Below are 23,104 nucleotides of genomic sequence, written 5' to 3' on the forward strand. Positions count from 1 at the left end.
TTTGAATGGTTTGAATGCTGAGGAAGGAGCAACAGCTGCTAAAAGAGTTTTGTTTAGAAATGCTCCTGAACTAATCCAAGATAGGTATTTTGAAAATACCTTGGCTTCAAAACTGAAGTCAAAATGTATGTTACTTTGGAGAAGAGATTTTGCTTTAATTCCACAGAAAACTGAACCTGGGTTCAATTCCCAGCACCCACTTGACAGTGCATGCGTGCATGTGTGTGTGTGTGTGTGTGTGTGTGTGTGTGCCTGCGTGTGTGTGTGTGTCCCCCTTTGGGAAAATCATACCCACACTTATGTTTCACTTTTCCCCTGAGTTCCTCTCTATTAATCCCTGTTCTTCAATCTGCTAAAAATGTCCTTTAATAAACTTCAACTCTGCTTCATGCTGATTTTTATGAAACTCTTTTCTGTGTCAAAGGCTTTTCCTGAGTAGAAATCTCTGGACTCTGGGTCCCAGAGGATTAAAGGTACTAACTCCTCAACTGCCTCCAGACAAGGAACAGTGAGTGTCTCCACCCCTTTACCCCTGAATACTTTGTCTAGCCTGTGGCTGCAGAGTCTCTGATGCTATTGTGACTACTCTCCTAGGAACTCTCTCTAGGATTACTGCAGTAGCCATTAGGCTATGTTCCTACTCATCTTTCATGACACAAACGTCCTTTAGAAAGCATGAATTGAATCTGCCCTCCTCACTTTCAATGGCCCATGGTACCCACCTTATCTTTAAGTCAAGTTAAGGCCTTAGCAGTTAAGGCCAGGGTTTCAAGATGTATATCTCAGTAATGGGCCTCTCACCGACAAAATTTGGGGACCCAGGTTTCACTCCCAGCTCTGAACCAGGCAAACCAAGCCAAAACATAAACAAAACCCCCAAAGGATCCTGGTATCACCTGCAGGGGCCATAGATTATGTGACCTCTCTTCCTGATTGGTTTCTTCCTGATTTCATTTCTAATTCCTCTAAAGAAATGTTTTATGGCTTTGTAAAAATATTCATAATTTCTTTTCCTTTAAGAAGGTATAGCCAGGCGGTGGTGGTGCACGCCTTTAATCCCAGCACTCGGGAGGCAGAGACAGGTGGATCTCTGTGAGTTTGAGGCCAGACTGGTATACAAGAGCTAGTTCCAGAACAGGCTCCAAAGATACAGAGAAACGCTGTCTCAAAACAAAACAAAAAATTATTATGATTATTTTAGGTCAATTCATGTTTTGTTTTTGTTTGTCTGGGAGGATGTCTATAAACTACAGGATTGCCCATGGAGGCCAGAAAAAGGCATAAGATCCCCTGGGACTGGAATTTTACAGACATTTGTGAGCCACCATGTGGGTGCTGGGAACCAAATCCCAGATTCTCTGGAAGAGCAGTTAGTACTCTTAACTACTACTGAGGCTTCTCTCCAGCCCCTACTTATTTATTTTTAATTCATGGATATGAGGGTTTTGCCTACAAGTATATTTATGAACCACATGCATTCAGTGCCTGATGGGGACCGAAGTGGGCATCAGATCTTCTGGAGCTGGAGTTCCACATGGTTGGGAACCACCATGTGGATGCTGGCAACTGAACCTGGTTCCTCTGCAAAGGCAGCTAACTGCTTTGAACCACAGAGCCATTTCTCCAGTCCCCAGCCTCTGATTCTCGCCTCTATTACTGTCTACTCCAGGCAGGCCTGGCCCCCTTACCGTTCCTTAATTATGCCTCAGAGAACAGTAAATTCTGCCCAAGGCTTTGCTGTGTCCCTTGACTTTCCAAAATTCTTCGCCTAGTGTATATATGAAACTGATCAGAAAACAGATTGGTGGGGGAAATTAATTTTAATTATGTATGGACTAACGGGAGTTATACGGGGGTGGGGAGTAAGGATGCAAGCATTGTGGCCCATGTACCATCCTGAGCTACAGAAAGGAATAGCATCACGAGGCTTCCTGGAGCGAGAGACAAAGTAGGGGCGGCAGTTACACAGAATTGCCTGGAGAATAAGTAGTTATCTTTTATGTAGATAAAAGTCTCAGGTGTTGGGCTCAGTGAGAGACCGCTGACCTTGCCGAGGACTTCTCTCACTGTGGAAACAGGAAGCAAGAAACCTCTGTGGTAAACGTTGTCTTAGAGCTGCTCTCCTCCTGGCATGGATGACTTCACGAAAGGGCAGCTTTTCAGAGAGAGCTCTGTGTCTTCAGTTCCTCAAAATAGCCAGTTGAAATAATTAACATGCCAAAGAGGTAAGGTTTGGGGTAGCATAGGCAGGTGTCCTGATCCCCAGCTGAAGCCTCCCACCTCCTCCCTGCTGGCAAGCTCGGACAGCAGGGAAAGCCAAGGCAGGCTGCCGAGGAAGGAAGACCATCAGCAGTCTTACTCAGAGGGGGCCCTGATCTGCCAGCTCAGTGGCACTGTAGGGGCATGAACATTACAGGAATAGCCAACCACTTCCTCAGTGGATTTGAGGATTGTTTCACAAGAGGAAATTCGTGCTTTGTACTGCAAACTTGGTCAAAAGCCCAGAGTTCTGGGGGTCGCAGGCCCTAGTGGGAAACTTACTATTGCTATTTTACTAAATGGACATGCTCTCAAAACACCTTATAAATACTTATGTTTATACCCGTAGGTGAGTACACCCCTCAGTCCTAGTCAAAGAAGCTTCCCCCTCACAGTGGGCAACAGTTAACGCAGAGACTCAACTCATCAACATGTTGAGAATAGTGACTGCTCAGGGCTCAGCCTGAAAAGGGACTTTCCTATTTACCCCTTCAAAACTCAGGGAATGTCACAGAATAGGGGGCAGAGAGAATGTCAGAGCTGGAGCATGTGGTAGAGCGCTGTGAAATACTGTCTTCTGGGTACACCTAGCAAGGCACTCATGAGCCCGTGCAAATCCACCAAGAGATCAGTCAGCACTGCAGCAGGCAGCACTACTCAGACTCCATAGGCTACCAAAATATGGGGTAACGTGAAGGTGGATGTGTTGGGTGTCTGCGAGAGTGGGAGGGAGCTTTTGGAGACATATATGGGCAAGACACATCTAAGAATTTATAAAATAATAATTGTTTTTAAAGTTTCACATTCCTGAAACTTGGGTCTAGAGATTGTGTCATAACCCACAGACAAAGCATTTCTGTCTACGGAAAGAAAAGCCTAGGACCAGATGTAGCAATGCAAGCCTGTACTTTCAGGTTTCCAGAGGTGAAGGCAGGAGTGTAATGGTCTGTCCTATTCCTTTAAGAGACAAGCCCCGCCCACTTCCTCCCCCATGGGCAGAGGCAAGCAGAGCTTCCTTCCTTGGCTCTATACTTCCAGCCTGAGCTCTCTTTTTTTTTTTTCTGACTCTCCTCTCTTCTCCCCTCCCCCTCTCTCTCTCTGCCTCTCTTTTCTCTTTTCCCTTCTCCCCTCCATAACCCACTGAATAAACTATACCAAACCCTCTCTGCATGGCGAGCCTATCCATCTCTGTCTCTCACCCCCTGCTGCTCCTCGTGGGATGGGTCTCTCACCCACCCACTCCCTCCTGCCTGGGACCCACAGAGGCCTCAGGTTGTGGGACTGGCTGCCCCTCATGGCCCGATGCTGCCCTAAACCACCCTCAGTGGCCCACAGTCGCCCCTCAGGGAACTGTTGTGCTTTACCATTACAAGGAGGATCAGAATTTGAGGCCTTCTGAGGCTAAGTAGTGAGTTCATGAGTTCAAGACTAATCTGGATAATAAGACAAAATAAAATTTAAATTAAAATTTAGAAAGGTCCCCAAACAATAACACACCAACGCCATCAAAACCAACAAACAAGAGTATACCAAGGCCAGGCGGTGGTGGCGCATGCCTTTAATCCCAGCACTCGGGAGGCAGAGGCAGGCGGATCTCTGTGAGTTCAAGACCAGCCTGGTCTACAGAGCTAGTTCCAGGACAGGCTCCAAAGCCACAGAGAAACCCTGTCTCGAAAAAAAAAAAAAAGAGTATACCAAGAATTGGTTTCTAAGTCTAGGAGGTGCCGCCAGTGGAGAAGATTCTGGTTGTTGAGCTCAAAGCGCTTTTCCCAAGCTGTCGATGGTGAGAGCCTTGTGAACCACACAGTACCAGTCTCACGGCGTGCTTTCTCATTTCTCCAGAGCTGCTCTCAGTCCACCAGCTTCCTCCTGCGGGACTTCCAGGAGAGAAGGTCCTGGCTTGGGCATGCGAGTCAGAAAATCAGGAAAGCTGGGCGATGCTGGCGCACATCTTTAGTCCACATACTCAAGAGGCAGATAAGGGTGGATCTCTGTGAGTTCCAGGCCACAGGCCAGCCTGATCTACAGAGCGAGTTCCAGGACAGGCACTAGAGCTAAAGAGAAACATTCTCTTAAAAAACAAAAGACGGAAGAAAGAAAGAAAGAAAGAAAGAAAGAAAGAAAGAGAAAAGAAAGGAAGAAAGGAAGGAAAGTTAGTTAGAAAGCTCCAAACCTGATCTGGGGGCTCAGATTCTGGGGGTGGGGTGGGGTGGATTTTCATTTCTTCAGTAGTCTGATAAACCGAGAGACACAAGTGTCTCTTTAGAATATCTTCATTTCTACCTGGTCAGCTAATAACTTGGATGGCTCCCTCTGGGAGCCCCCAAACTGCAAAGAGCCGTGAAGGCCCCACCAAGAACCTGTTTAACATCTCTGATACCCACACCCACATGCAACCACTCACTATGTTACACTGCGCGGTTCCAGTCGCTTCAGGTCTATCCCTTCCCCACTCCTGTCTCAAGCAGGCAGGGAACAGCTCAATAACCCAGAGTAGAATAGAGAGACCCAGAGAGGAAGCAAGCTATTGTTTCAGTATCAATGAGAAATCAAGCAGCGGGGAGGGAAACGCAGTCAGCAGCTCCAAGGAATGCCTATAATCTTCATCCTCTGTCCCCCTCCACCCCATCCTGCCATTAATCCTCTGTCCAGCTCCTTCCCATGCTGTCCTGGAATAACCCACCCTGATGGGCCCCTTTGGCCTGCCTCGAGCACTGTCCCTGCTGGCAACAGTGCTGCCGAAGGAGAGTGGTTTCTTCCAGCTCCTGGCTGGTCTTTGGGCAATGGTGTAATCTTCCTGGCAGAAGAGAAGATATTCTATAGAGACCCACCCTTTGGCTATCAGACTAGTGAGGCGATGGGCCCCGAGCAACTGGAACTTCCCCAGGAATCACTGATGCTATACAAAAGAGGGGCTTGTTTCCCGGGCCAGAACTTTCACCCAGTTCTGACAGTTCATGAGATCCCCCAGAGCAAAAGATTGGAGCATCTTCATCAGGGCCACCTACTTAGGCAAACCTCTTGCTCTTCTATGCGGACTAGTTCTCGATAACAACACAAATATCTGGGTAAAGGGAACCTTGATTAGAAAAATTGCTCTGTCACATTGACCTGTGGGCAAGTCTGTGGGGCATTTTCTTCATTAATGATTGTTGGGAGGACTCTGCTCGCTGTGGGTGATACCACTCCTGGGCAGGAAAGGAGGCTGATGTTACCTGAACAATGAGCCTGTAAGCAGCATTCCTCCATGGCCTTCAGTTTCTGCCTCCAGGTCCTGCCCTGACTTCCCTTCAGGGTGGACAAGAAGCTGTAAGATGAAATGTACTCCCCTGTAGGATCCTTTGGGTCACAGTGTTGTTACAGCAGTAGAAGGCAAGCTAGGACACTTTCTATTTAGACCTAATTTGTGCCAAGGCCATGACCATGGACTTAGAAACAAACTGGACCTCCGTGTTCCTCTCCCCTCCTTCAATGTGGCCTACTGAACACATTCTTTCTTTACTCAGTCTTTCATTGTCAATCAATCACGTCTTGGCCTCTTGGAGCTTGTTGGGGCTCCCAGGACACAGGCTCTCTCTCATGCTAGCAACACTAAAAATGGGTCTAGCCTGTACTTCCGACCTGTGTTTCCTGTAATCGTAATTGATGGAGGAAGGTCATTGGTTAAATAAAAAGAAACTGCTTGGCCCTCATTGGTTAGAAGATAGGGGGGAGGAGTAAACAGAACGCTGGGAGGAAGAGGAAGTGAGCTCAGACTCCACAGCTCTCCTCTCGGGAGCAGACGCCTCAGAGAGACGCCATGCTCTCAGCTCCCAGGCAGATGCACGTGATGAAGCTCCAACCCAGGATGGACATAGTCTAGAATCTTCCCGGTAAGCGCACCTAGGGGCGCTACACAGATGATTAGAAACGAGCTAAATTAATATGTGAGAATTAGCCTAGAAGAGGCTAGATAGAAATGGGCCAAGCAGTGATTAAATGAATATAGTTTGTGTGTTGTTATTTTGGGCATAAGCTAGCCAGGCAGCCGGGGTTCTGGGGACGCAGCCCCGCCGCCCTTATTACTACCCGTAATCATGAGGGGGTGAAGGGAAGGGAGAGCAGGCTACTTTCAGGAGATCAGTCTGACCTTCTGTTTCCTCAAGGTCAATTAAAAACCAGAGCAGTGTCTCAGCAGGCTGGAAATCCTTACAGCCTTTCAAATGTATAACATTAAGCTAATCGGGCCATTGTGTTGCAAACAAGCATGTATGTGCTTCTTGCATACCAGTTACATGCAAGATGTTGCAACAGATGGTAAAGAGGCTGGACACGCTAAGGGTCAAACAGGGTCATGGTCACTGTGCAGGCAAAGTGAAGCTGCCTTGGTGAGAGTGTGATAGAGCTGATGAGTTCTGGCCAGACTCGGGAGCACTGAGTTCCTCCTTATCATATGCTTGTCTGTATCTCTCCACCCAGGGACTCTAAAACATGCCATAGCATGGCCACCGCATCTACTGGGACCTGCAATTAAAAATATATCTAGGGTCTGGATTGTAGCTCTGGAGGCAGAATGCGTGCTCAAATCCCTTGGCAGTTTGAACCACTACCACAGTGGTTCTCAACCTTACTAATGCTGTGACCTTCAGTACAGCTCCTCCTGTTACGTTGACCCCCAACCATAAAATTGTTTTCATTGCTACTTCATAACTCTAATTTTGCTACTGTTATGTAAATATCTGATATGCAACTCCTGTGAAAGGCTGTTCAACGCCCAAAGGGGTTATAACTTGCCCTTTAATCCTAGCACTCTGGAGGCAGAGGTGTTGGTGGAGGCTACTCATTCATTTCCCCGCCACCCAGACCTGAAATAATCACACAGAAACTGTATTATTAAAACATTGCTTGGCCTATTAGCTCATGCTTCTTATTGGCTAGCTCTTATATCTTAAATTAATCCATTTTATTAATCTGTGTATTGCCATGTGCTTGTGACCTGCCAGTAAGGTTCTGTCTGGTGTCTGTCTCCTGCTTCTCCTTGACTCTGCCTACTCTCTCCTCCTCTATCTGCTTGGAATTCCCGCCTTGCCCTATTCTGCACTGCAATAGGCCCAAAGCAGCTTCTTTATTAACCAATGGTATTCACAGCTTCCAGAGGAGAATCCCACATCACAGAGGCAGGCAGATCACTGTGAGCTCAAGGCCAGCCTAGTATACAGAGTGAGTTGCAGGACAATCAGGGCTACATAGAGAAACCCTGTCTCAAAAAAATCAATAAATAAATAAAAATAAAGGCTGCCAATAAATGATGCTTCCCTATGATGTTTCTGATTTCAGTGTTGTTTTAGCACCCCCTCTCGCCCTTAAACTTAGACATATACTCCATAAAAGGCACCTTACAGTTTTATGGACAGAGAATGGAATTCTTTAAGAGAAGAAAAATAACAGGGGCTAGTGCTGGGACCTAGCTAAACCTGGCTTTTTGACCATGCATGAGATTCTGGGTTTGTTCCCCAGCACTGTATAAACTTGGTGTGGAACATTCCTGTGATAACAGCATTCATGAGATAAAAGCAGGGTGATCAAATTGGAGGCCAGCCTGGGCTACATGGAACTTGTCTAAAGAGAGAGGGGAGAGGATATATTAAACTCAATCTTCAAACATTACTTAATCTTGCTGGCAGTGGCGGCTCTGCAAAGAAAGGCAGGCAGATCTTAATGAGTCTGAGGCCAGCCTGGACTACAGAGTACGTCCAGGATAGTCAGGGCTACACCAGGAAACCCTGTTTCAGAAAATAATAAATAAATAAATAAATAAATGCACCTGCCTCAATAAATCTTTAAACCTGCTGTAAATTATGTCCATTGAGCAATGTCACTCAGGAAGATCAAGAACCAAGGGTGACATCTAAGCCTGACTCTCTTGAGACTACTCTTTTTCTGTGGCTTTTTCTCTAGATGCCTGTCCCCAGATCTCTACATAATAAACTCATATGCTGCTGGGCATGGTGACACATGCCATCGTCTCCAGCATTCAGGAAGCAGAGGAAGGAGGATTTCTGTGAGTTCAAGGCTAGCCTAGAGTGTTCTAGATTAGCCAGGACTATGTAGAGAAGTCCTATATCAGAGAACAAAAATAATGAAAAAAAAACTTGTGTGCCTTGCTTCTCTCTGACTTCTGATGTATTACTACCACGCAGTCGGGGATCAGACTTCACTTGAACAAAGGGTCCATGTCCAGTTTCAATTTCATATTTGAGACAGGGTCTCACGTTGCCTCAAACTCAGTATGTAGATGAAAGATGGCCTTGAATTTCAATCCTCCTGCTTCTACCTCACGGGTGCTAAATGGCAAGCACAAGCACCACACTTGGTTTATATGATCCTGGGAATCAAACACAGGGTTTTGCTGTGTGGGAGGCAAATGCTGTACTCACCGAGCAGTATCTCCAACATTCACAGAAAAATCTATGAACAACAGAAAGGGCAGCCTTATCAGGGACTCGGGTGTAAAATGTTACTATGACCAAGAAGAAGGGATGGCGACTTTTAGGCCAAGTCTAGGCAGTGTGGGCAGACAAAAGGGAGGGTACCAGCCCCGTCTCTAAACACAACAGTTTTCTGCTCAATTCAACAGATCTGCAACCAGCTACCTAAACGGAGCCTGTGTCTGAGCAGAGCAACTGGTAGATGCTCACTGAATGACTGTTCCTCCAAGGTGGAGGTGTCTCCCACCAGGTAACCTCAGACAATCCCAAGCAAACAGCAGGCAGCTGGGTAGGACATGCTGAAGTGCTGTAAGACATGAATAGATAGGACCTAAGGAGGCAGAGGTTGCTGGAAGGGGTGACTAGAGCAGACAGGTGGGGCAAGGCTGTCACGGTGTGTACGGAGTGCAACCATTGTACCCACAGAACCAGCTGTCAGCCACTCAAGCTCAGCCAACAGCCTAAGGGTCAGGCTGACACTCTACGTCAGCTGCTGGGTCTAGACAGCTGCTTCTAGGACAGTGGGAGGGGAAGGTGGGAGGTCAGAGTCTGTGAGAGGACCCGAGGAAAGACAAGCTGAACATGTTCCATGAGGGGAGAGAAAACAGCATAAACCACAAGCCCTAGGGGAAAACATATAAGAATGATTGGGCAAGACTCTAATGCGGAATGCAAATACATTACTACAGAGCCCAAAGAGGGTTCTTAAAAACCTGGAGAGTGTGCCCTGGAACGGTCAGGAGTGCCACTTTACAAGTAATACAAAGAGATTTGCTCTCCTCCAGATTCATCAAGAGGTACAAGGCATTTTTTTTTTTTAAATTAAAATTACAAGAGGAAAAAAACACCGCCACATTAAAGCCACAAGAAAATAGTTGATGCAGTTCTAGGCAAGTACCAAACAGTGACTTGTGTTTTCTTTTCTTTCTGGATCTGAGTAAGCTCGTCATAAAAATGTGTTATGAAGATCTGGGTATGGCGGTGTAATGTTTATAACCCCAGAATTTGGGGAGTAGAGGCAGGAGAATCAAGAGTTCAAGGTCATCCTCACTTAAAGTTCATTGCCACCAAGCCTGAGGTTGAGCAGGAGAACCAAGCACCACAAGCTCTGCTCTGCCCTCCTGTCTTTCCTAGGTTCTTATTGTAGTGATAAACCCCAAAAGGGAGGAGAAGCATACTCTAGCTTACAGTTCTAATTCAAAGTCCATCACTGAATGAGGTCAGGCCAAGTGCTCAAAGCCAGATCCTGAAGGCAGGGGTTGAAACTGGCCCCAGAGGAGTGCTGCTTACTGCCTGTTCCCACGGCTGCTCAACCTGCTTTCTTATACTACAAAGGACCACCTGGCCAGAGATGGCACTAACCCTGCCTGCCATGGGCTGGGCCCTCCCAAGTCAATCATTAATCAAGAATATGCACCAGCTGGGCAGTGGTAGCGAGCGCCATTAATCCCAGGGTTTGGGAGGCAGAGGAAGCTGGATCTCTGAGTTCAAGGCCAGCCCGGTTTAAGGGGAAAAAGAAAACCGAACAGTGTAAGCAACCAGTAAACAGGAATTTGTGTGTGTGTGTGTGTGTGTGTGTGTGTGTCTGTATGTGTGTGTGTGGGTTTTTAAAGACAGGGCTTCTCTGTGTACCTTTGGCTGTCCTGAAACTCACTCTGTAGACCAGTGGGCCTTAAAAATCACAGAGATCTGCCTGCCTCTGCCTCCCAAGTGCTGGTATTAAAGGCATTTGCTACCATGCCCAGCTGGGAACATTCTCTTATAATGGACCTAATAGGTGTGTTGGCACAACACAAGCACTATAGCACATTCCTGCTGCCCCATAAGAACAAGATTAAGGGAGCTGGAGAGATGGCTCAGTGGTTATGAGCACTGGTTCCTCTTCCAGAGCACCTGGGTTCAATTCCTAGCACCCACTTGACAGTTTACAACTGTCTGTAGCTTCAGTTCCAAGGTGATCTGACATTCTCAAACAGCCATATATGCAGGCAGAATACCAATACCCATAAAATAAATCATTTTTTAAAATGTATTCTATTGTGCATTCAAACATTTCAAAGAGAGCATAATAACATACAGTATCAAGATTCTCTGTGTATTTTCCATCTATATGCGGCTTTATTTTAACCTCTAAATTCTCTGTACATCTTTGTCCTGGAATAACTCTGTAGACTAGGCTGTCCTTGCCTCCCCAGCTAGGATTAAAGGTGTGAATAACTCTGTAGATCCACCCGACTCTGCCTCCCCAGTGCTAGGATTAAAGGTGTGAGCTACCACACCTTGAACTCAGAGAGATCCATCTGTTTCTGCCTCCCAGGCATTGGGATTAAAGGTTCGTGCTACCGCACCTTGAAGTCACAGAGGTCAATCTACCTCCGCCTCCCAAGTGTTGGGATTAAAGGTGTGTACCACCACACCCAACTACTCTCTTTCTTTCTTTTTTTTTAATATTTATTGATTTATTATGTATACAATATTCTGTCTGTGTGTGTGTGTGAAGGCCAGAAGAGGGCACCAGACCTCATCACAGATGGTTGTGAGCCACCATGTGGTTGCTGGGAATTGAACTCAGGACCTTTGGAAGAGCAGGCAATGCTCTTAACCTCTGAGCCATCTCTCCAGCCCCCTCTTTCTTTCTTCTGTACTTTTAAGAACTTTAACCTGTAGCCTGCATATATTTTTAACACATTATTTAGAAGTTTTCTTCATCTTTGAATCTCTCTCTGCTGTATATCTCTCTTTCTGACTACATGGATCTTTTTGGAGAGGATTAAAGCCGTGACTTTGAGGGCTGGATCCAATCCTCTCCCTTAGCTTCCCAGCCTCATGGCAGAGGTACTGGCTGTAGCCATTTTTATTGCCACAACTGTGTGGTGGTTCAAGGTCCCTGACAGCGAGCAAGCTGCAGCATTCTGCTCACAGACCACACTCAGTCAGACTGTCTGCATGAAAAAAGAGTCACAGTTTGCCCTGGAAGGACAGCCCAGAAAGCCAGCATTTACAAACAGCACAGCTTTTTTTTGTGCTATGGCTGAAAACTAAAAAGCATGAGTCCAGTTTTTCATCGACACTATTTAAGTTTCTCTTGGCAGCATCCCTTAACAGAGCTGCAGGGTTTTGCAGCTGAAGCTGAGTCAGGAAACCTGTCTTAGATGAGAGGAACACATGCTTGCCTTTAGCAAGCAGAGCAGACCTGAGAAATTGCTGCTACCAAGAAAACATGTTTTACTCTATCCTTTTCCAAGCTTTCTCAAGCTTTCTGTGGAGTCAGTTATCCACATTCTCAGGCTCTCACATGATCCTTTCCCATCCTTTTCCACAGCCCGAACAAATCACTCTGGTACCCAAATGGGCTTGTCCGTTTCTGGAGGAAAAACACAAACAGCTCCTGTCACCCTAGCAAACAGGGGCGTGGGCTCCTTCCATTGTCCTGTAGGAAGTTCATTCCATCGTCCCCATCCTAAGGAATGAGAACTTTTATTTCAATGTCTCTCCATGGTTGAGTGAACCTCACGATCCACAGTTAAAAAATCACGGATGAATAAAATAGAAGCCAATTGTTTATTGGGAGAGAGAATAGAGAATATACTCCCAACTATTTATTTTTGTGGAATACTGTTTTATGACCATATGCACTCTTTCTACTATAGCTTGTCCAGCAGGCTTATATGGAATACCTGCCAGATGTTTAATATCATTACTTACACAGAAGGTTTGAAATTTTCCACTAGTCTATGCAGGACCATTATCTGTTTTAATAACGTTAGGTAAGCCCATATAAGCAAAGGCCAGCAGGCAATGAGCTGTCACATCCTTCATTTTCTCTCCACTATACAGCAAAGCAAAAACTACTTTAGAGCAAGTATCAACTGAAACATGCATATATTTCAGCTTTCCTGCTAATGGTAGATGGGTAACATCCATCTGCCAAATGTCATTCGGTCTAAGACCACGGGGATTAACTCCAGCCATGGGTGTGTTATGAAAAGGAGCACAGGCAGAACATTGGGAGATCATTTGGAAGGCAGTGGCTCTGGAGAAACCAGTATGGTCCTGCAAAGAACTTGCATTTCAGTGTATTTTTTATGGAGTTTAGAAGCCTTTACTTCGGGGCTGGCAAATAACATTCAGGTATATGTATCTGCAACTTGACTACCCTCGGTCAGAGGTCCAGGTAATTGAGTATGACCTCTCATATGACTCACAAAAATGGGATCCCGCCTCGACCATAAGAAATATTGTAGACAGCATAATTGTTGTTGTATTATCAGGACAGAGGGAAAATATGAGGAGCAGTTTCTAAAGGAGCAATCATTTGAGACAAGTAAATACTACCAGTATATAAATTAATTGACTCATCAGAAAACATTTGTAATGCTAGAATACAGGCTGTTATTTCAGCTGCTTCGACAGAGACATTGCCAACAGGTGTTTGGAATACTACATAGACCTTGAGAAACTAGCTTTTCTTCCAAAATTTCCTTTTGGAGAACCGTCTGTAAAAACTGTTCGAGCTCCCACCAGAGGCCTAGGTTTTACTATTTCTGGAAAGTACTATTCGAGGTTGAAGAGTCAGATACCACAGCCAATGAGAACGCTAAAGCCTGTGAAGTATGTCAGTAAGCCAGCCCAGGAAGTGACGTCAAGAAAACTGAGGCGCCTGACCTAATAAATTCTGAGAGGACCGAAGAACACTGCTTCTCAGGGCTCTGCATTAGAACTAGGAGCTGGGTCGTCTGTAATTTGAGGGGTTAGAGGTCCAGCCACGATGATGATTGAGGTGGTTTGCAATGACCGTCTGGGGAAGAAAGTCCGCGTCAAATGTAATACCAATGACACCATCGAGAACTTGAAAAAACTCATAGCAGCCCAAACTGGCACCCGGTGGACGAAGATAGTCCTGAAAAAATGGTATACGATATTTAAGGACCACGTGTCTCTGGGAGATTATGAAATCCATGATGGGATGAACCTGGAGCTTTATTACCAGTAGACGGGAATTCCTTCTCCTTGCCTACCCTGCCTTCCTCTCCCACCCTCATTTTGACACTGGTATAGATGCCCATTTTTAACATTCATGTGAATCAAAAGTTCAGTGCTGCTTTGTTACAGAAGCGAATACGTCAGAACGGAAAGTTCAAAAGAAATACTCCCCACCTGACTTCTACTCGTCAAAGATCCTGAAACTCAAGATGCCCAAGAACCGGGCAGCTTCATGCTTCAACTCTTCAAACTTCAACTCTGCTTCATGCTGATTTTTATGAAACTCTTTTCTGTGTCAAAGGCTTTTCCTGAGTGGAAGTCTCTGGACTCTGTGGCCCAGAGGATCAAGGGAACTAACTCCTCAAGTGCCTGTAGACAAGGAACAGTGAGTGTCTCCACCCCTTTACCCTTTACTGCTGATTACTTTATCTAGCCTGCAGCTGCAGAGTCTCTGATGCTATTGTAACTGCTCTCCTGAGAATTCTCTCTAGGATTACTGCAGGAGCCAATAGGGTATGTTCCTACTTATTTTTTATGGCTCAAATTGTCTTTAGAAAGCATGAATTGAATCTGCCCTCCTCTCTTCCAATGGCCCCTGGTTCCCACCTCATCTTTAAGTCAGTTAATGCCTTAGCAGTTAAGGCCAGTGTTTCAGGATGTATAGCTCAGGAATAGGCCTCTCATCAACAAAATTTGGGGACCTGGGTGTCACTCCCAGCTCTGAACCAGGCAAACAGAGACAAAACATAAAAAAAAAAATGGTCCTGGTATCACCCGCAGGTGCCATAGATTATGTGACCTCCCTTCCCGATTGGTTTCTTGCTTATTTCGTTTCTAATTACCCTAAAAAATGCTTTATGGGTTTGTAAGGATATTCATAATTTCTTTTCCTTTTAAAAGGTAAGATGAGCCAGGGGGAGGTGGCACACACCTTTAATCCCAGCACTTGGGAGGCAGAGGCAGGTGGATATCTGAGTTCGAGGCCAGCCTGGTCTACAAAAGCTAGTTCCACAACAAGCCTCCAAGATACAGAAAAACGCTGTCTCAAAAAAAACAAAACATAAAATTATTGTGATTATTTTAGGTATATATATATTTTGTTTTTGTTTGTGAGGGTGTCTTTTTTTTTTTTTTTTGGATATTCGAGACAGGGTTTCTCCGTAGCTTCTGGTTCCTGTCCTGGAACTAGCTCCTCTAACCAGGCTGGCCTCGAACTCACAAAGACCCACCTACCTTTGCCTGCCTAGTCCTGGGATTAAAGGCATGCGCCACGACCGCCCGCTGAGGATGTCTATATAAACGACAGGATTGCCCATGGAAGCCAAAAAAGGCATCAGATCCCCTGGAACTGGAATTTCATCTTTTGATAACCAACTGCCGTTTTTCACAGATGCTCGCCACCTCCAGCAAGGCCACATTCTCAAGCTCATCTTCCTCCTGCAGCTGGTGTCCCCGCTGTTCCTGCCACAGGCGGTGCTGCAGCAGCGTGGCCTCAAAGTCCACATGTGCCTGCCGCTGGTTCAAGTCCTTCAGCTCCTGCAGGTTTTCCAGCACCTCCATCTCCAGCATCGAGTCTTTGGTGCAGTTCTCTAGGACCTTCATGGGGTTGTTCAGCTCCTCATCCTCGCGCTCCTTCTGCACACGCTTTTCCTCCTCCTCCAGGAGCTTCTCGGCCTGGAAGCTGCTTGTGGCTCCATGCTCCACGGTGTAGTCCCTGTTCTCAGGGTCTGTCTTGAAGGTGATCTCGGCCAAGCAGTGCATGCAATTGATGTACAAGCAGAAGACAGGCAGGCCCAGGCAAGACTCCTTCTGGATGGTTTCCTTTCGCGTGTGTTGAACTTCTTCCCCCTGTAGATGTATTCTCCACACGTCTTGCACCTCATGTTGAAGGGGGCCATCATTCGAACCACGTACTGCCGGTCCTTGGGTCGCTTCAGTTTTGGGATCTTTGACGGGTCGAAGTCAGGTGGGGAGTATTTGTTTAGAACTTTCCGTTCTGACATATTCGCTTCAGGAACAAAGCAGCACTGAAGATTTGTTAAACGTGAATGTACAAAATGGGGATCAATACCAGTGTATAAATGAGGGTGGGAGAGGAAGGCAGGGTAGGCAAGGAGAAGGAATTCCCGTCTACTGGTAATAAAGCTCCAGGTTCATCCCATCATGGATTTCATAATCTCCCAGAGACACGTGGTCCTTAAAAATCGTGTACCATTTTTTCAGGACTATCTTCGTCCACCGGGTGCCAGTTTGGGCCGCTATGAGTTTTTTCAAGTCCCGGACGGTGTCATCGGTGTCACATTTGACGCGGACTTTCTTCCCCAGACGGTCATTGCAAACCACCTCAATCATCATCGTGGCTGGACCTCTAACCCCTCGAACATACAGAGGACACAGTTCCTAGTTCTAACGCCGAGCCCTGAGTAGCAGTGTTCTTCAGTCCCCTCGGAATTTATTAGGACAGGCGCCGCAATTTTCTTGACGTCACTTCCTGAGCTGGCTTACTGACATACTTCACAGGCTTTAGCGTTCTCATTGGCTGTGGTATCTGACTCTTCAACCTCGAATAGTACTTTCCAGGAATAGGAAAACCTAGGCCTCTGGTGGGAGACAGTTCTCCAAAAGGCAATGCTGTGGCAGTTTCTCCAGGTCTAGTATTCCAAACACCTGTTGGCAATTTCTCTGCCCAAGCAGCTGAAATAATAATAGCCTGTATTTTAGCATTACAAATGTTTCCTGATGAGTCAATTAATTTATATACTGATAGTATTTACTTGTCTCAAATGATTGCTCCTTTAGAAAGTGCTCCTTATATTTCTCCAGTGGCCTGATAATAACAATTATAACAATTGTTAACAAGTATGCTGTCTACAATATTTATTGTGGTCAGGCGGGATCCCATTTTTGTGAGTCATATTAGAGGTCATACTCAATTACCTGGACCACTAACCAAAGATAGTCAACTCGCAGATGCATATACCCGAATATTATTTGCCAGCCCCGAAGAAAAGGCTTCTAAACACCATACAAAATATCATTGAAATGCTCGTTCTTTGCAGCACCATACTGGTTTCTCCAGAGCCACTGCCTTAGAGATGACCCCCCAATGTTCTGCCTGTGCTCCTTTTCCTAACACACCCATGGCTGGAGTTAATCCTCGTGGTCTTAGAGCGAATGACATTTGGCAGACGGATGTTACCCACCTACCCTCAGCTGGAAAGCTGAAATACATGCATGTTTCAGTTGATACTTGCTCTTAAGTAGTTTTTCCTTCGCTGTATAGCAGAGAGAAAATAAAAAATGTGACAGCTCATTGCCTGCTGGCTTTTGCTTATATGGGCTTACCTAATGGTATTAAAACAGATAATGGTCCTGCGTAGACTAGTGGAAAATTTCAAACTTTTTGTGTAAATAATGATATTAAACATATTCCAGGTATTCCATATGCCCCTACTGGACAAGCTATAGTAGAAAGAATGCCTGTGGTCATAAAGGAGTATTTCACAAAAATAAATAGGGGGGAGTATATTCTCTTTCCCAATACACAACTGGCTTCTATTTTATTTATTCTAAATTTTTTAACTGTGTGTTGTGATGGTCACTAGGCCATGGAAAGACATTGGAATAAAAGTTCTCATTCCTTAGATGAGTACGATGGAAAGACCTTATTACAGGACAACCGAAGGAGCCCACACCCCTGTTGTCTAGGGTGAGAGGAACTGTTTGTGTTTTTCCTCCAGGAACGGACAAGCCCATTTGGGTACCAGAGCAATCTGTTTGGGCTGTGGAAAAGGATGGTAAAGGATCCTGTGATGAGCCTGAGAATGTGGATAACGGAGTCCACAGAAAGCTTGTATAAGCTTGGAAAAGAATAGAGTAAAGCATGTTTTCTTGGTAGCAGCAATTTCTCAGATCGGCTCTGCTTGCTAGAGGCAAGCATGTGTTCCTCTCATCTAAGAGAGGCATCCTGACTCAGCTTTAGCTGCAAAACTCTGTAGCTCTTTTAAGAGATCCTGCCACAAAATATTTAAAGGGTGTTGAGGAAAAGCTGAATGCATGCTTTTCAGTTTTTAGGCATAGCAGAAAAAAAGGCAGCGCCATTTGAAAATGCTGGCTTTCTGGGCTGTCCTTCCAGAGCAAACTCTGACTCATTTTTCAGGCAGGCAGTCTGACTGAGTGTTGTCTGTGAGCAGAATGCTGCAGGTTGCTTGCCCGCAGTGACCTTGACATTGGCATCGAGTTGTGGCAATAAAGATGGCTACAGGCAGTACCTCTGCCATGAGGCTGGGAAGCTAAGGAATGGGTTGGATCCAGCAGTTAAGTCACGGCTTTAATCCTCTCTAAAAAGTCTTATGGTGAGAAAGAGAGATGTACAATAAAGAGAGATTCAAAGATGAATAAACCCTCTAAATGTGTCAAAAAAATATGCAAACTAAAGGTTAAAGTTCTTAAAAGTAAAGAAGAAAGAAAGAGAGTAGTTGGGTGTGGTGTGACACACCTTTAATCCCAACACTTGGGAGGCAGAGGTAGATTGACCTCTGTGACTTCAAGGTGTGGTAGCCAGTACCTTTAATCCCAATGCCTGCAGGGTAGAGGCAGATGGATCTCAGTGAGTTCATGGACAGCTTGATCCACAGAGTTATTTCATTACAAAGATATACATATAACTTAGAGGTTAAAATAAAGCTGCATATAGATGGAAAATACACAGAGAATCTTGATATTGTATGCTATTATGCTCTCTTTGAATTGTTTGAATGCATATTTGAATACATTTTTAAAAAATTATTTTATGGGTATTGGTGTTCTGCCTGCATATATGGCTGTTTGAGAATGTCAGATCACCTTGGAACTGAAGCTACAGACAGTTGTAAACTATCAAGTGGGTGCTGGGAATTGAACCCAGGTGCTTTGGAAGAGGAACCAGTGCTCATAACCACTGAGCCATCTCTCCAGCTCCCTTAATCTTGTTCTTATGGGGCAGCAGGAATGTGCTATAGTGCTTGTGTTGTGCCAACACACCTATTAGGTCCATTATAAGAGAATGTTCCCAGCTGGGCATGGTAGCAAATGTCTTTAATACCAGCACTTGGGAGGCAGAGGCAGGCAGATCTCTACAGAGTGAGTTTCAAGACAGCCAAAGCTACACGGAGAAACCCTGTCTTGAAAAACCCCACACTCACACACACGCACAAATTCCTGTTTACTGGTTGTTTACACTGTTCGCTTTTCTTTTTCCCATTAAACCAGTCTGGCCTCGAACTCAGAGATCCAGCTTCCTCTGCCTCCCAAACCCTGGGATTAAAGGCCTTTGCCACCACTGCCCGGCTGGCGCATATTCTTCATTAATTTTTGACTTGGGAGGGCCCAGCCCATGGCAGGCAGGGTTGGTGCCATCCCTGATCAAATGGTCCTTTGTAGTATAAGAATGCAGGTTGAGCAGCCATGGGAACAAGCCAGTAAGCAGCAGTCCTCTGGGGCCTGTTACAACCCACACCTCCAGGTTCTGGCCTTGAGTTCTTGCCCTGACTTCCTTCAGTTGTGGACTGTGACTTAGAACTGTAAGCTAGAGTAAGCCTTTTCCTCCCCACGTTTCTTTTGGTGTTTATCACAACAATAAGAACCTAGGAAAGACAGGAGGGCAGAGCAGAGCTTGTGGGGCTTGGTTCTCCTGCTCAGTTCCTCAGGCTTGGTGGCAATGAACTTTAAGTGAGGATGACCTTGAACTCTTGATTCTCCTGCATCTACCCCCCAAATTCAACATTACACCGCCATACCCAGATCTTCATAACACATTTTTATGACCTGCTTACTCAGACCCAAAAAGAAAAGAAAACACAAGTCACTGTTTGGTACTTGGCTAGGACTGTTCAACTATTTTCTTTTTTTTTTTTTTTTTTTTTTTTTTTTTTTGGTTTTTCGACTCAGGGTTTCTCTGTGGTTTGGAAGCTTGTTCTGGAACTAGTTTTGTAGACCAGGCTGGTCTCGAAATCACAAAGATCGCCCTGCCTATGCCTCCCGAGTGCTGGGATTAAGGCATGTGCCACCACCGCCCGGCTTCCTCTTTTAATTTTAATTTGAAATAAAAAATGCCTTGAACCTCTTGATGAATCTGAAGGAGAGCAAATCTCTTTGTATCACTTGTAAAGTGGCACTCCTGACCGTTCCAGGGCACACTCTCCAGGTTTTTAAGAACCCTCTTTTGGGCTCTGTAGTAATGTATTTGCATTCCGCATTAGAGTCTTGCCCAATAATTTTTGTTTTTTTTGTTTTTTTTGTTTTTTTTGTTTTTCGAGACAGGGTTTCTCTGTGGTTTTAGAGCCTGTCCTGGAACTAGCTCTTGTAGACCAGGCTGGTCTCGAACTCACAGAGATCCGCCTGCCTCAGCCTCACAAGTGCTGGGATTAAAGGCGTGTGCCACCACCACCCGGCCCAATAATTCTTATATGTTTTCCCCTAGGGCTTGTGGTTTATGCAGTTTTCTCTCCCCTCATGGAACATGTTCAGCTTGTCTTTCCTCGGGTCCTCTCACAGACTCTGACCTCCCACCTTCCCCTCCCACTGTCCTAGAAGCAGCTGTCTAGACCCAGCAGCTGACATAGGGTGTCGCCCTGATCCTTAGGCTGTTGGCTGAGCTTGAGTGGCTGACAGCTGGCTCTGTGGGTACAGTGGTTACACTCTGCACACACCGCCCTGGGCCTCCTCCTTCTGACCCGAGCAACTGTTCCCAGTGACAGCCATGCCCCACCTGTCTGTTATAGTCACCCTTTCCAGCAACCTCTGCCTCCTTCGGTCCTATCTTCTCGTGTCTTACAGCGCTTCAGCATGTCCTGCCCAGCTGCCTGCTGTGGGCTTGGGATTGTCTGAGGTTACAGGTGGGAGACACCTCCACCTTGGAGTAACCACCATTCACTGCGCATCTACCCAGTTGCTCTGCTCATACACAGGCTCCGTTTAGGTAGCTGGTTGCAGATCTATCAATCCGAGCAGAAAACTATTGTGTTTAGAGAAGGGGCTAGTACCCTGCCTTTTGTCTGCCCACACTGCCTAGACTTGGCCTAAAAGTCGCCATCCCTTCTTCTTGGTCATAGTAAGTTTTGACACCCAAGTCTCTGATAAGGCTGCCCTGGCTGTTGTTCAGAGTTTTCTGTGAAGGTTGGAGATATTGCTCCATGAGTACAGCATTTGCCTCAATGCAGCAAAACCCTGTGTTTGATTCCCAGGATCATATAAACCAAGTGTGGTGCTCATGCTTGTCATTTGGCACCTGTAAGGTAGAAGCATAAGGACTGGAAATTCAACGCCATCATTCATCTACATGCTGAGTTTGAGGCAACGTGAGACCCTGTCTCAAAAATGAAATTGAAACTGGACATGGACCCTCCGTTCAAATGCAGTCTGATATCCTGACTGCATGGTAGGAATATGTCAGAGGTCAGAGAAACAGAGCACACAAGTTGATTATTTCATAGGACTTCTCTACATAGACCTGGCTATCCTAGAATTCACCATGCTGGCCTTGAACTCACAGAAATCCTCCTGCCTCTGCCTCCCAAATGCTGGAACAGATGGCATGTGTCACCACGCCAGCAACATGATGTAAAGTTTATTATGTAGAGATTTGGGGACAATTATCTGGAGAAAAAGAAACAGAAAAAGAGGCATCTTATGAGAGAGAGAGAGAGAGAGAGTCATATTTAGATGTCACCCATAGTTCTCGATCTTTCTGTGACATTGCTCGGTGAACATAATTTAGAGCAGGTTTAAAAACTGAGGCCAGAAGAGGGCATCAGATCTTTTGGAGCTGGAGTTACACATAGTTGGGAACCACCATGTGGATGCTGGGAACTGAACCTGGTTCCTCTGCAAGGGATGCTAACTGCTTTGAACCACGGAGCCATCTCTCCAGTCCCCAGCCTCTGATTCTTGCCCCTCTTACTGTCTACTCCAGGCAGGCCTGGCCTCCTTACCGTTCCTTAATTATGCCTCAGAGAACAGTAAATTCTGCCCAAGGCTTTGCTGTGTCCCTTGACTTTCCAAAATTCTTAGTCTAGTTTATAAATGACACTAATCAAAAACAGATTGATCGGGGAAATTATTTTAATTACGTATGGACTCTTGGAAGTTCTACGGGGGAAAACGTAAGGATGCTAGCTAGCATCGTGGCCCATGTACCATCCTGAGCTACAGAAAGGAATAGCATCACGAGGCTTCCTGGAGCAAGAGACGAAGAAGGGGCGGCAGATACATAGAACAGCGTGGAAAATGAGTAGATTGTCTTGTTATGTAGATAAAAGTCTCACGACTTTGGGCTCAGTGAGAGACCGCTGACCTTGCCCAGAACTTCTCTCAATGCCAAAACGGGAAGCAAGAATGTTGGGACAATCGAAGGTCCGATGGTGGCAGACACAGTCAAGAGCACCTTGCTGAGGGTGCCTTCCTTGATCCCATCTCCTCCTCTGGTTTCTTGGGTCTGTGATGTCGCTGTAGGGGCTCAGCTGCCACTGTCTTCTCGGTCTTCATATGCACCCAGCTGGTTCAGGGAGGAGGCCCCGGGTGTGTGGAGTGCAAGGTTGCCTGTCTTCCTGCTCATGAGGGGGCCTCTGGCAGGCATAGGGAGCTGCTCTGAGCCCCCGTTGGCTTCCGCCTTCACCTTCTTTGGCACCACCAATCCGGCCAGCTGTGTCCTGCTGCCCACTGCCTCTGCCTTCCTCTTGGCCTTCGGTGCCTTGTCCAGGATGGCTGTGGGTTGGGTTTGGCTTCTGAGCGTGGTAGGGAAGGCAGAGCTTCATCTTCTGAGTCAGAATCCTCCAGAGGCCTGTGCTGGCAGTGGCAAGCCTCCTCCAGCAAGGCCACAGTCTCAAGCTCATCTTCCTCCTCCTGCTGCTGTCGCTGCTGTTTATGTGACAGGCGGTGATGCAGCAGCATGGCCGCAAAGTCCACGCCGCTGGTTCAGGTTTTCCAGCACCTCCATCTCCAGCTTCGAGTCTTTGGTGCGGTTCTCTAGGACCTTCATGGGGTTGTTCAGCTCCTCATCCTCGCGCTCCTTCTGCACACGCGTTTCCTCCTCCTCCAGGAGCTTCACAGCCTGAAAGCTGCGTGTGGCTCCATGCTCCATGGTGTAGTCCGTGTTCTTAGGGTCTGTCTTGAAGGTGATCTCGGCCAAGCAGCGCATGCACTTTTCGTAGAAGCAGAAGAGAGGCAGGCCCTGGCAGGCCTCGTTCTGGACGGTTTCCTTGCGCGCATTAAACTTCTTCCCCCTGTAGATGTATTCTCCACACGTCTTGCACCTCATGTTGAAGGGGGCCATCAGTTGAACCACATACTGCTGGTCCTTGGGTCGCATGAGTTTTGGGATCTTTGACGGGTCGAGGTCAGGTGGGGAGTATTTGTCC

General features: G+C 46.3%; 3 protein-coding genes and 1 pseudogene across 3 annotated transcripts; 1 reads left to right on the forward strand and 3 right to left on the reverse strand.

The window, feature by feature from the left end:
* Positions 1 to 13,494: 13,494 nt before the first annotated feature.
* Positions 13,495 to 13,719, forward strand: LOC121451092 (ubiquitin-like protein 5). Its single transcript, XM_041656594.1, has one exon. The coding sequence runs from the start codon at positions 13,495 to 13,497 to the stop codon at positions 13,717 to 13,719; it is 225 nt and encodes a 74-aa protein (XP_041512528.1).
* Positions 13,720 to 15,065: 1,346 nt separating this feature from the next.
* LOC121450289 (splicing factor YJU2-like) lies at positions 15,066 to 15,712 on the reverse strand. Its single transcript, XM_041655119.1, is given in 2 exon segments — positions 15,066 to 15,539; positions 15,542 to 15,712. Coding segments are annotated over 2 exon segments (645 nt in total).
* A 127-nt stretch (positions 15,713 to 15,839) lies between these two features.
* LOC121450836 (ubiquitin-like protein 5) lies at positions 15,840 to 16,064 on the reverse strand. Its single transcript, XM_041656165.1, has one exon. It carries the CDS (start codon positions 16,062 to 16,064, stop codon positions 15,840 to 15,842), a length of 225 nt encoding a protein of 74 aa, XP_041512099.1.
* Positions 16,065 to 22,203: 6,139 nt separating this feature from the next.
* On the reverse strand, positions 22,204 to 23,055 carry LOC121450290 (annotated as a pseudogene).
* Positions 23,056 to 23,104: the final 49 nt, after the last annotated feature.

Source organism: Microtus oregoni, unplaced genomic scaffold (genome assembly GCF_018167655.1).
Source record: "Microtus oregoni isolate MIOR12 unplaced genomic scaffold, Mior012 000007F_ref0000211, whole genome shotgun sequence".
In the NCBI taxonomy this organism is placed as follows: Eukaryota; Metazoa; Chordata; class Mammalia; order Rodentia; family Cricetidae; genus Microtus; species Microtus oregoni.